At 44.3% G+C, this 13,919-nt stretch overlaps 1 protein-coding gene across 1 annotated transcript in view; it reads left to right on the forward strand.

Annotated features, from left to right (window-relative positions):
* The window catches only part of LOC311134385 (lysyl oxidase homolog 2A-like), a gene marked incomplete at both ends in the record, with an annotated part of 48,421 nt that overhangs the window by 26,978 nt on the left and 7,524 nt on the right, over nucleotides 1–13,919 (forward strand). The window contains 3 exons of the mRNA XM_084168050.1: nucleotides 5,578–5,761; nucleotides 8,668–8,819; nucleotides 10,900–11,067. Coding sequence (XP_084024176.1) covers nucleotides 5,578–5,761; nucleotides 8,668–8,819; nucleotides 10,900–11,067 — 504 coding nt within the window. The remainder of the gene's footprint in view (nucleotides 1–5,577; nucleotides 5,762–8,667; nucleotides 8,820–10,899; nucleotides 11,068–13,919) is intronic.

A 13,919-nucleotide genomic window follows, 5' to 3' on the forward strand; every position in this document is an offset into this window, starting at 1 on the left:
AGGCCTATACAGATCCAAACACGACTGCTGCAAAAGAGAGTGAAATGTTATCATTTATGCTGCTGCTCTCGCTTTTTACGAGCATGGCGCGTGTAGCTTGTTGTTGTTGTTGGCCAATTATAAGTCATCAAAGCAGCCTCCATGTGTGACAAAAGTTAGGAGATATCTAATCAATGGAAGATGGAATTCAAATGACGGAATTAAAAGTTAAAGGAGAAGGACAGGCTACAACGACCAAGAGCCAACAGGTAGGCTGCTACTTAATATTCTGAATGGAGTTGTTGTTATTTGTAACTGTAGGATGAGAAAGCGCATGCACTGCAGCCTCAATTAGCCTAGCTAGCTAAGGTACTATGTATTCATATTTGATGATAAATAACCTAGCTATGTCAGCTATTAGTCTACTATAGTGCGAGTCGTCTTATTGGTTGGTTGGTGTCTGTCATCTCTCCCTGCCTGCTCCCCGTGCCACTCGCTCACAGTACGGACCCTCCCCCACCTGCTATAGTGGTTCCTCTCTATCCCTCCTTTCTCGCTTTATCAGCTCCGGTTAATAAAGTAGCTTAAAAAATGAATTGTCTGCTGCTTCCATCACTCGGCACGGGGTCTGTATCCAACTAGGTCTATACGGAACGGGTCTAGTTGTCCTCGGGTCCGTTCGGAACGGGTCTCTATATTACATTTGATTTATTTATGCATATCGTGTCCGGGTGGGAAAGCCCCAGGTCCATTTTGTAACGGGTCCAACTTTTTGGACCCGTGGAGACCTCTACAATGAGCTTCAGCCCATTGCCATTTGTGTGATAGCTAGCAAGATGCACACACAGCAGAGAGAGAGAGAGCAATGACGTGGTGCACATATCTGCACATTTTTGGGGACCACTTTTGGCTCGTGAGCGCTACTTTCAGAACTACTGGCTAAAAAGTATACAAAAGTACCGGATAATCTCTTTAATGTTATGTAAAATCGACTCTTCTTAGATTTCTCCAAGCACAGCTACATTGTGAACATTCTGTTTTCATGTGATTAAACTCAGGAGACCCCATCTGTAGAACACTGTGTTGGAACACTTTACTAATGAGTCATGAACTCTGGACTAAAGAGAGAATAGATACACTAAATAGACATACTTTTTTTAATTATTTTTTTATTTAACCTTTATTTAATGAGGTAAGCCAGTTGAGAACAAGTTCTCATTTACAACTGCGACCTGGCCAAGATAGAGCAAAGCAGTGCGATAAAAACAACAACACAGAGTTACATATGGGGTAAAACAAAACATAAAGTCAAAAATACAACAGAAAATATATATACAGTGTGTGCAAATGTAGCAAGTTATGGAGGTAAGGCAATAAATAGGCTATAGTGCAAAATAATTACAATTAGTATTAACACTGGAATGATAGATGTGCAAGAGATGATGTGCAAATAGAGATACTGGGGTGCAAATGAGCAAAATAAATAACAATATGGGGATGAGGTAGTTGGTGGGCTAATTTCAGATGGGCTGTGTACAGGTGCAGTGATCGGTAAGGTGCTCTGACAACTGATGCTTAAAGTTAGTGAGGGAGATAAGAGTCTCCAGCTTCAGAGATTTTTGCAATTCGTTCCAGTCATTGGCAGCAGAGAACTGGAAGGAATGGCGGCCAAAGGAGGTGTTGGCTTTGGGGATGACCAGTGAGATATACCTGCTGGAGCGCATACTACGGGTGGGTGTTGCTATGGTGACCAATGAGCTAAGATAAGGCAGGGATTTTCCTAGCAGTGATTTATAGATGGCCTGGAGCCAGTGGGTTTGGCGACGAATATGTAGTAAGGACCAGCCAACAAGAGCGTACAGGTCACAGTGGTGGGTAGTATATGGGGCTTTGGTGACAAAACGGATGGCACTGTGATAGACTACATCCAATTTGCTGAGTAGAGTGTTGGAGGCTATTTTGTAAATGACATCGCCGAAGTAAAGGATCGGTAGGATAGTCAGTTTTACGAGGGCATGTTTGGCAGCATGAGTGAAGGAGGCTTTGTTGCATAATAGGAAGCCGATTCTAGATTTAACTTTTGATTGGAGATTCTTAATGTGAGTCTGGAAGGAGAGTTTACAGTCTAACCAGACACCTAGGTATTTGTAGTTGTCCACATACTCTAGGTCAGACCCGTCGAGAGTAGGGATTCTAGTCGGGTGGGCGGGTGCCAGCAGCGTTCGATTGAAGAGCATGCATTTAGTTTTACTAGTGTTTAAGAGCAGTTGGAGGCTACTGAAGGAGTGTTGTATGGCATTGAAGCTCGTTTGGAGGTTTGTTAACACAGTGTCCAATGAAGGGCCAGATGTATACAAAATGGTGTCGTCTGCGTAGAGGTGGATCTGAGAGTCACCAGCAGCAAGAGCGACATCATTGATATACACGGAGAAAAGAGTCGGCCCAAGAATTGAACCCTGTGGCACCCCCATAGAGACTGCCATAGGTCCAGACAACAGGCCCTCCGATTTGACACATTGAACTCTATCTGAGAAGTAGTTGGTGAACCAGGCGAGGCAGTCATTTGAGAAACCAAGGCTATTTAGTCTGCCAATAAGAATGCGGTGGTTGACAGAGTCGAAAGCCTTGGCCAGGTCGATGAAGACGGCTGCACAGTACTGCCTATTATCGATCGCGGTTATAATATCGTTTAGGACCTTGAGCGTGGCTGAGGTGCACCCATGACCAGCTCGGAAACCGGATTGCATAGCGGAGAAGGTACGGTGGGATTCGAAATGGTCGGTGATCTGTTTGTTAACTTGGCTTTCAAAAACTTTCGAAAGGCAGGGCAGGATGGATATAGGTCTGTAACAGTTTGGATCTAGAGTGTTACCCCCTTTGAAGAGGGGGATGACCGCGGCAGCTTTCCAATCTCTGGGGATCTCAGACGTTACGAAAGAGAGGTTGAACAGGCTAGTAATAGGGGTTGCGACAATTTCGGCGGCTAGTTTTAGAAAGAAAGGGTCCAGATTGTCTAGCCCAGCTGATTTTGTAGGGGTCCAGATTTTGCAGCTCTTTCAGAACATCAGCTGTCTGAATTTGTGTGAAGGAGAAGTGGGGGGGGGGGGGGGGGCATGGGCAAGTTGCAGCGGAGGGTGCAGAGCTGGTGGCCGGGGTAGTGGTATCCAGGTGGAAAGAATGGCCAGCCGTAGCAAGATGCTTGTTGAAATTCTCGATTATTGTAGATTTATCGGTGGTGATAGTGTTTCCTAGCCTCAGTGCAGTGGGCAGCTGGGAGGAGGTGCTCTTATTCTCCATGGACTTTACAGTGTCCCAAAACTTTTTGGAGTTAGTGCTACAGGATGCAAATTTCTGTTTGAAAAAGTTAGCCTTTGCTTTCCTAACTGCTTGTGTATATTGGTTCCTAACTTCCCTGAAAAGTTGCATATCGCGGGGGCTATTTGATGCTAATGCAGTACGCCACAGGATGTTTTTGTGCTGGTCAAGGGCAGTCAAGTCTGAGGAGAACCAGGGGCTATATCTGTTCTTAGTTCTGTATTTTTTTAATGGGGCATGTTTATTTAAGATTGAGAGGAAATTACTTTTAAAGAACAACCAGGCATCCTCTACTGACGGAATGAGATCTATATCCATCCAGGATACCTGGGCCAGGTCAATTAGGAAGGCCTGCTCGCTAAAGTATTTTAGGGAGCGTTTGACAGTGATTAGGGGTGGTCGTTTGACCGTGGACCCGTTACGGACGCAGGCAATAAGGCAGTGATCGCTGAGATCCTGGTTGAAGACAGCGAAGGTGTATTTAGAGGGTAAGTTAGTCAGGATGATATCTATGAGGGTACCCATGTTTACGGATTTAGGGTTGTACCTGGTAGGTTCGTTGATAATTTGTGTGAGATTGAGGGCATCTAGTTTGGATTGTAGGATGGCCGGGGTGTTAAGCATATCCCAATTTAGGTCACCAAGTAGTACGAACTCTGAGGATAAATGGGGGGCAATCAATTCACATATGGTGTCCAGGGCACAGCTGGGGGCTGAGGGGGGTCTGTAGCAAGCGGCAATAGTGAGAGACTTATTTCTGGAAAGGTGGATTTTTAGAAGTAGAAGCTCAAACTGTTTGGGCACAGACCTGGATAGTATGATAGAGCTCTGCAGGCTATCTCTACAGTAGATTGCAACTCCACCCCCTTTGGCAGTTCTATCTAGACGGGAAATGTTGTAGTTGGGGATGGACATTTCAGAATTTTTGGTGGCCTTCCTAAGCCAGGATTCAGACACTGCTAGAACATCAGGGTTGGTGGAGTGTGCTAACGCAGTGAATAACTCAAACTTAGGAAGTAGACTTCTGATGTTAACGTGCAGAAAACCAAGGCTTTGACGGTTACAGAAGTCAACAAATGATAGCTCCTGGGGAGTAGGAGTGATACTGGGGGCTGCAGGGCCTGGGTTAGCCTCTATATCACCAGAGGAACAGAGGAGGACTAGAATAAGGATATGGCTAAAGGCTTTAAGAACTGGTCTTCTAGTGCGTTGGGTACAGAGAATAAAGGGGGCAGATTTCCGGGCGTTGTAGAAAAGATTCAAGGCATTATGTACAGACAAGGATATGGAAGGATATGAGTACAGTGGAGGTAAACCTAAGCGTTGGGTAACAATGAAAGAGATATCACTAGAGGCACCGATTGAGCCGGTCTCGGCGTGTATGGGGGGTGGAACAAAGGAACTATTTAAGGCAGTTTGAGAGGGACTTGGGGTTCTACAGTGAAATTGTATAATAAGAACTAACTGGAACAGCAATAGGCAAGGCATATTGACATGGGAGAGAGGCATAAAGCAATCACAGGTGTTATTAGAGAGAGCTAAGACAACAACTGGTAATGGCGATAAAGTTTGGGCTGAGGCTAAACAGAATAAACAGGACAGGGTACCGTGTAAAGGAACAGTCCAGCAGGCATCAGCTGTGCAGCTGAGTGATCATAAGGTCCAGTGAACAGCAATATGTGAATCCGAGAGCATTTCAAATTGGTGCTTCAGCACAGCGAGCAGGAAGCACGGTTGTAGTTTGCGTGTGCTAGCGGGCCGGGGCTAGCAGATGGATCTTCGTGGTCGTCGCAACGGGAAGCCTGTTGAAACCACAGACGATTATGTCGGCATACCAGTCGTGATGGATCGGCAGGGCTCCGTGTCGACTCTAGGAGGTCCCGTCCGGTTGACAGAGAGGTAGATAGCCGGGAAATGTGCTTGACTCAAGGCTAGCTCAAGGCTGATTAGCCGTTGCAGCTAGCTAGTTGCGATTATCCAGAGTTAAAGGTCCAGTGAATACTGAATAGATACACTGAATAGATACAGTACACTGATCTCAAACCCCCTCTCTCTCTCATAATAAGTCATAATTAGGCCAAAATGTATGAAAAAATACAATATTGTTTGTCTGTGTGTATGTACTAACAAAATCGATATGGACTGCTACAGTAAAGAATACATACAGATGTCTCAAAGTAAATGTCTCATTGGACCTATTCAAAACAGTATGTCAACTGGATGTGAACTATTGTTTCTCAGTAACAGAAGGCCTAACTGTTGTACCATGAATCGTCTCCGCAGCAACCCCTGGTGCGTCTGAGAGGCGGGGCCAACATAGGAGACGGGCGAGTGGAGGTGCTGAAGAACGGCGAATGGGGCACCGTCTGTGATGACAGCTGGAACCTAAAGGCAGCGTCCGTGGTGTGTCGAGAACTGGGCTTCGGGAGTGCCAAGGAGGCCCTCGCTGGAGGCAGGCTGGGACAAGGTATGTCTTCTCTCTCTCTCTCTCTCTCTCTCTCTCTCTCTCCTCTCCTCTCTCTCTCTCTCTCTCTCTCTCTCTCTCTCTCTCTCTCTCTCTCTCTCTCTCTCTCTCTCTCTCTCTCTCTCTCTCTCTCTCTCTCTCTCTCTCCTCTCTCTCTCTCTCTCTCTCTCCTCTCTCTCTCTCTCCTCTCTCTCTCTCTCTCTCTCTCTCTCTCTCTCTCCTCTCTCTCTCTCTCTCTCTCTCTCTCTCTCTCTGATAAGTCTCAGACCAACCACCTTCTACCAGAGCCTTTTGAATCGCTGCCATCATCCACTATTAAGATACAGTATAACCACACAGTGACTCTGTAACATACTGTCTTTTCTACTGTGTTTCTCTATCTGCTGTCAGACCATCTTGGCTCTACTTTCAGAGAAGACACTGCCAGAGAAATGTTCCTGTCCAGTCACATGCTGGAGACAGACACAGCAGGAAGGGAGTGATCATATGTATTGTTGTGGAAAATCCAATATTTTCACATGGATTATTTAGACTTGCTAAATGTTTTAAAAGGGAGAGAGAGAACCAGAGGTGGGACCAAGACACTATTATTAGAGTCACAAGAAAGTCTTAAGTTACAAGGTCCGAGTCTCAAGTCCAGTCCCAAGTAGAACGGGTCGAGTCTCAAGTCTAGTCCCAAGTAGAACGGGTCGAGTCTCGAGTTAAGTCCCAAGTAGAACGGGTCGAGTCTCGAGTCAAGTCCCAAGTAGAACAGGTCGAGTCTCGAGTCCAGTCCCAAGTAGAACGGGTCGAGTCTCGAGTCAAGTCCCAAGTAGAACGGGCCGAGTCTCGAGTCCAGTCCCAAGTAGAACGGGTCGAGTCTCGAGTCAAGTCCCAAGTAGAACGGGTCGAGTCTCGAGTCCAGTCCCAAGTAGAACGGATCGAGTCTCGAGTCAAGTCCCAAGTAGAACGGGTCGAGTCTCGAGTCAAGTCCCAAGTAGAACGGGTCGAGTCTCGAGTCAAGTCCCAAGTAGAACGGGTCGAGTCTCAAGTCATCTCCCAAGTAGAACGGGTCGAGTCTCGAGTCAAGTCCCAAGTAGAACGGGTCGAGTCTCGAGTCAAGTCCAAGTCGTGCATTCTAAGAGCAAGTCAAGTCAAGTAAAAAAAATATATACATGCAACTACAAATCTTTGTCTATTTATTGAGGGCTACCAGACAGCCCTTTTCATCAATTTGTCTACAACATATTTTGATTATGTAACAATTCATTTTAACAACAAATTCCAAATGCAAGCTTCATAAGTAATTGATGAATTTCAAGCAATTTTGACATACCAAAAGACCAGTAGGCCTATGCTAGAAATTGTTGCTTGATGCCCCAATGCTGGTGAGTTTGCAAAGTAAACCGTTCATATTCTTGATCACCAAACATTCTTTGGAGCTGCATATTTATGGAAATCATATCTCCCTATAATTTGACGTTTGCGCTGCACCCGATCCTATAGCAGTACAGCAAATCACCAATCTGTTCGCTAGCTCAGTAGTTCTCTAACTTTTTGACCCGTGGCCCCCCAAAAGCAGTGGTACAAAACTTGCGACCCCTGCGCACGCACATACACGCACAATGGCTGCGCAAATGTAGCCTGTCATTACAGCCATAAACGGCAATTCATTTTCAAAAGTTAATATACAGAAATAAACTATGTTTTACACCTGCATTTTTAGCTGAAAGTAATTCATGTTAGCAGACAATATCAAGTCACTTCTCTGGAGTCCAGAGCAAGCAGCATCATAAGGCCAACTGGGTAGCCCTTTGCTTCCTCACAAATACTGTCATTAATTTGCTAGAATATGTTACATCTTCATTCCATAATATTGAAGGCAGTGCGATGTTACAGCTACAGTATCTTTAGACATATAGCCAGTAGCCACCCAAACTAGGCCTGTCTGAAATATGAAAATTATTTAATGAAATCGCCAGGTAGCCTATTATCGTTCTGGCAAAGATGCCTCCATAGTCGTTTTCTAAATTGTATTTTATATTTTATAAATGCAAATTAATTACTTAAAAATCATACAATGTGATTTTCTGGATTTTTGTTTTAGATTCCGTCTCTCACAGTTGAAGTGTACCTATGATAAAAATTACAGACCTCTACATGCTTTGTAAGTAGGAAAACCTGCAAAATCGGCAGTGTATCAAATACTTGTTCTCCTCACTGTAAATGTAGGCCTAATCTGTTTTTGTCAGGCAAAACCGGAGAAAATGAAGCAAGTGCTTTCTGGTCTTGGTATGCGCACCCCCATTTGCACACCAATGCTGATGACCGGTCATTGGTCAACAAGCAAGACAAGCAACACATTTCGGAAGACACATTTAGCTTTAAATCATTCAGTTGTGCAACTGACTAGGCATCCCCTTTCCCATGCTGCGGCTACTGTCTCTGGCTGCGTGGAGAGTAATCCATGGAGACTCTGTGCCACAAAATGAGTGACAAAACGTTACAAAACCTAACCACATAATGTCAAAGTCGAGTCCCAAGTCTTGAGGCTCCAAGTCTCAAGTTATTTTATTTTATATCAAGTCATCAAATTTGTCAAGTGATGTGACTCGGTCCACACCTCTGGAGAGAACAGTTCAATGTTCCCAAGTGCCCTACTCGAATGGGTCAGAGTTGTCCTAAAATTGGCAGGAAAGTTAATTTCAACTCTCAGAGTGTGATTCTACTCCTGTTAGACATCATTGCCATGCATTTAAACATAGTGGGCCGGTTTCCCAGACACAGATTAAGCCTAGTCCTGAACTCAAAAGCTCTTTCAATGGAGAATCTCCATTCTGTCTGTCTCCTGGAGTATTGAAAGCATAGTTCTGTGATTGAGAGAGTGGGATGGAGCTGACTCCAGGTGTGTCTTCTTCTCTCCCCTGTAGGAATGGGCCCAGTCCATATGAATGAGGTGGAGTGCTCTGGCTTTGAGAAGTCCCTCACAGAGTGCTATTTCAACAGAGATGCCCTGGGCTGCAGTCACGAGGAGGATGCTGCGGTTAGATGTAATGTTCCTGCCATGGGCTTCCAGAACAGAGTGAGTAGGCCTAGTACATGCCCACCGCTTATGGGTATTACTCATATAGTACTTGTGTATTACTCATACATAACTTGTATTAGTGGGTAAGAGCATTGTGCCATTAACCGAAAGGTCGCTGGTTCTAATCCCCGAGCCGACTAGGTGAAAAATCTGTCGATGTGCTCTTAAGCAAGGCACTTAACCCTAATTGCTCCTGTAAGTCGCTCTGGATAAGAGCGTCTGCTAAATGACTAAAATGTTGTATAGTACTTGTATATAACTTGTATATAAGTCTATTGCCAACTGTTGCCAAATGCAAATGAACAAATCCACTGAATATTTGTTTGATGTCATCTGTGGATGTGCAAACTTTAGAGTTGTTGTGATTCCATCATTAATGCCAACCACACATTTTTGCCAAACTATTTTCATAATAGAAGAAATGCTTTCATGTTTTCTAGCTTCTCAAAATACTTTAGGTAAAGCATTTCACAGCCAAAGATTTGTTTTCTCAGAAGAACAGAATACTCAACACAGATTAGGGAATATACCTCATATTTGAATCAAGTGTCTTTTTTGGCTCATAATAAACATCTAATATGTGGCCTAGTGGGTGGTCTAGCGCAGTTTGTTTTTTTACTGGGGTCCGCGGAGGTACTGCAGGGGGTCCGCAAATGTATTATTATAATTTTTATAAAAATATATTGGGATTTTTTTATGTGAAAAAAGACAATTTTATGAATATTGCTAGCTGCAAGAGATTTTTTTACCTTTATTTAACTAGGCAAGTCAGTTAACAACAAATTCTTATTTACAATGACAGCCTACACCGGCCAAACCCGGACAACTTGTGCACTCCCAATCACATCCGGTTGTGATACAGCCTGGAATTTGAACCAGGGGGTCTGTAGTGATGCTTCAAGCACTGAGATGCAGTGCCTTAGACCGCTGCGCCACTCGGGAGCCCAGAATACCACCGTAAATAGCATTGTTATGTCTCTGCGTCCAGTATAAAGGAAGTTAGAGGTAGTTTCACAAGCCAATGACTGAAAGTCTAAAGGAAGAGTTAGCATGGTAGCGGTTCTTGTTCATCCGACACTGCGGAAGTAGATAAATGGCTTCATTGACAAAATCTCAAACTATCCCTTTAATATGGAGGAAGTTACAGTCATTGGAGCTAATTACAGAGTTTCTTCTGTATAGAAAATTCTTAGGTAGGCCGTCTAAGTGGTACATTTCGGGATGGAAAAACAGTTTCAGTGTCAACTTAAACAACTAAAACCAGATATAAAACGTGCAGAAAAGATATTGAAATATATCTTTTTAGATAATACAATTTTTGAAAACTAATAATCAAATTAAAGCTAGACAGTCAGGGAGAATCAAAAATAAAAATAAAACAGCCATTCAGGGCACATGCCCATTGATTTTATTATATTTGAGCAGAGGAACACAGCATTAGCCATGGAAAAATGCACAGAATTGCAGGAATTTAGCTTTAAAACTTCAAAATTATCTCTCAGCTCCATGCCAAACTGTGTAGAATTGCTAGAAATTAGCTTCAAAACTGCAACATGTTATCTCAGCTCAATGGGAAAATGTGTAGAATTGCAGAAAATGTGCTTTACAACAGCAACATTTTCTCTACGCTGCCAAGATATCTTTCTAGCTAATAGACTATGTTAGAGTTTACACTTCCTCTTCCAATGAACTGTGGGGAGGTCACAATAATGAAACTATCTACCAAATCTATTCATTTTAAAATGTTGATTACTTCTACTTGACATTATCATTCACCTGATGATAAGGCAAGATGTGATTTTAAATTGTTTTGCTAACATATGATAAAGGCCCCTTTGTCACCGGTTTGCCTGGGCGGGGGTCCCTGGGCTAGACCCTTGGTATAATGGTCTAAGCCGCTGCCCCTAGAACACATATACTTCTGCATCATGGGTTCCAAGCCGACCCACTGCTATCTCAGCACACGTTCTCCTCCTGTCTTTCCTCTCTATCTCTGGCGTGTCCAATAAACCCAAAACATATGAGCAGAATGGGACTGCCTTTATAAACATCTAATCTCTCCTTTACTGTGTTGCAGCTGCGTCTGAGTGGAGGGCGGAACCCGTTTGAGGGGCGTGTGGAGGTGCTGGCGGAGAAGAACGGCTCGCTGGTGTGGGGCACGGTGTGCAGTGATAGCTGGGGCACCATGGAGGCCACGGTCGTGTGCAGACAGCTGGGCCTTGGGTTCGCCAGCAACGCCTTCCAGGTGCGTTTACACACATCAAACTCTCATCCCATTGGCTGGTCAGCCAGACGATCAAAAGCCTAACATTCTTTGACAAATGGTCAATTTCATCTCAGAATGTTTTGGGGATTATTTCGATATCCTGTATAGTAAAACTATTACTATTGCATTTCCTGTTTCTGTGTAAGTATCGACAACATGTAATAATATCAAGGGTCAATTATACCTTTTGTGTGATTTTGTGATTGGAACTCACAGATAAGCACAGGTTTTTACCCCAGTGTTATTTGTGTGGATGTTGGGGAAATAGTCACGTCTAACACTGGTGCTATTACTTCATATAAGTACATTATTTGGTCCTCCTGTGTTTCAAGTTGGCCTCATTATATACGTCAGAGCCATATAATCACCACCAGCAAACCTCATATATCCCTATGGGTCTGATATACACCCTTTAGCTGTAAACAGCTGGAGATGCTCACTAAAGGAAACGGGCTCTGACCTTAGAGTTTATAGTCTCCACACTGACTAAGGGGATGGAGTGAGGAGAGGCTACAGGCTAGCCTGGGTACCATAAACATGTACAGGCATGTGGCGTATGTGAACTGTATACACTTGGTGGTGGGGAGTCCGTTCCTGCTCTTTGAAGTTTAATTGGCCCACCACCATCAGCAACCCTATATACAATTAAGTCATTTAGCAGACGCTCTTATCCAGAGCAACTTACAGTTAGTGAGTGCATACATTATTTTGGCCACCTGTGGGAATCGAACCCACAACCCTGGCATTGCAGACACCATGCTCACCAACTGAGCTACATCACTGCCGGCCATTCCCTCCCCTACCCTGGACGACACTGGGCCAATTGTGCACCGCCCCATGGGTCTCCTGGACGCGGCCGGCTACGAACCAGGATCTCTAACGGCACTGCTAGCACTGCAATGCCTTAGACCACTGCGCCACTCAGGAGTATAGGCTAGATACGCTTTTCTGCTGACGTACCAGACCTATTAGTGTTGCTATTTTGATTATTTGCTGTGTTTAAAGGGTTATACAAGAGCTATCTTTAGTCCCACGGTGTGTATATACACCAGCTTTATGTGCATTCTTTATCAATTTCTTTTTTCTTGGGGTTCGGACGAGTCTACTGTTTGAGAGACTGTCATTAACTATTTGCAGTGTACTAACAAGTGCTGAATGCCACTGGCAGTGGTGATATAAGTCTGGAAAGTATTTATGAATCATGGAAGAACTGGGTTGATGGGAGGGAGAGTTTAATGAGTGGAAATTGGACTGGGCTGATAGAGCTCAGAGTAATTGTGTGATTAAGTGTGACTTCGATTATTGTGTACTAATCCACCTCTTAATGGCAGTCTACATCAAATTGTCATGATGTGTTTGGGGATCCTTTAAATGTACTAGAACGCACGCACACACGTGCACAGACAGACAAACAGACAGACACACAGAAAGACACACATTTCTTATTTGTATTTCTCGTGTGTTTTTGTTCTACCTTATGTTATGTTTAGTGTTACATTGATATTGATTATTGCATTGTTGGGTTTGGAACTTGCTAGAAAAGCATTGCACTGTACTTGTGCACGTGACATTAAAACTCGAAACTTTCCTGCAGAGATACAGTCATGTTATGTTAACAGAGAGGTTAGTCTGTTACAAAAGCCTGGTGGTGTGGAGAGCAGAGCAGAGTCCGTCCCGTGGAGAGTAGAGCAGAGACAGAAGAGTCCGTCCCAGATGGTGGAGCAGCAGCAGATTACATTTACGTCATTTAGCAGACGCTCTTATCCAGAGCGACTTACAGTTAGTGAATACATTTATTTTTTTATTTTTATACTGGCCCCCCGTGGGAATCGAACCCCAAACGCCATGCTCTATCAACTGAGCTACATCCCTGCCGGCCATTCCCTCCCCTACCCTGGACAACGCTGGGCCAATTGTGCGCCGCCCATGAGTCTCCCGGTCACAGCCGGCTGCGACAGAGCCTGGATTCGAACCAGGATCTCTAGTGGCACAGTTAGCACTGCGATGCGGCGCCTTAGACCACTGCGCCACTCAGGAGACTGATTAGAGACTGATTAGAGAACAGTCCATCATCAAACACACACAGCCTCCTGGCAGCCTGCTCTGGTGCCTCTTTCCTGACTTACTGCTCTGCGCTCTAAGGATGTGTCCCAAATGGCAACCTATTCCCTATATAGTGCACTACATTTGACCAGAGCCCTATGGGTCCTCCCAAACCACCATCCGCCCTCCCCATCCCACCCACCCGTACTCCTTTTCTGTGGGAGATCTCGGAAATAATGAGTTTTACAGGATTATTCTCTTGGCTTTGGGCTTCGATATAGATGCATACAGATGATACAGTATAAAGAGGCTGAGTCAGATCCATGAGGACAGTTGTAATACATTACTCACTCACTCTCTCTCTTCTCTCTCTCTCTCTCTCTCTCTCTCTCTCTCTCTCTCTCTCTCTCTCTCTCTCTCTCTCTCTCTCTCTCTCTCTCTCTCTCTCTCTCTCTCTCTCTCTCTCTCTCTCTCTCACTCTCTCTTTAAATATGGTTGAGTTTTACAGCAAAAGACATGACATAGCAACATTTAACTTCAGATGGAGTGACTTTGTTTCCTTAAGGATCTTGCTACTTGCTTTAGAAAGCCTCATCACCAGAAACATAAAATCTAGAAAACATCCACCAGGGAAAAAGAGGCCTAACCAATATCCTGCTCTTCACTTCCTCAATTAAATCTTGTCTATCTTCTCAAGGAGTTTTGGACAACAACTATCAGAATGGGTTCTACTAGGTAGATGTTGCCGTATCCGAACAATAGCAAAATTAGGGTTAAGTGCCTTGCTC

The sequence above is a fragment of the Coregonus lavaretus genome (genome assembly GCF_964263955.1).
Source record: "Coregonus lavaretus genome assembly, chromosome: 8".
Classification (NCBI taxonomy): domain Eukaryota; kingdom Metazoa; phylum Chordata; class Actinopteri; order Salmoniformes; family Salmonidae; genus Coregonus; species Coregonus lavaretus.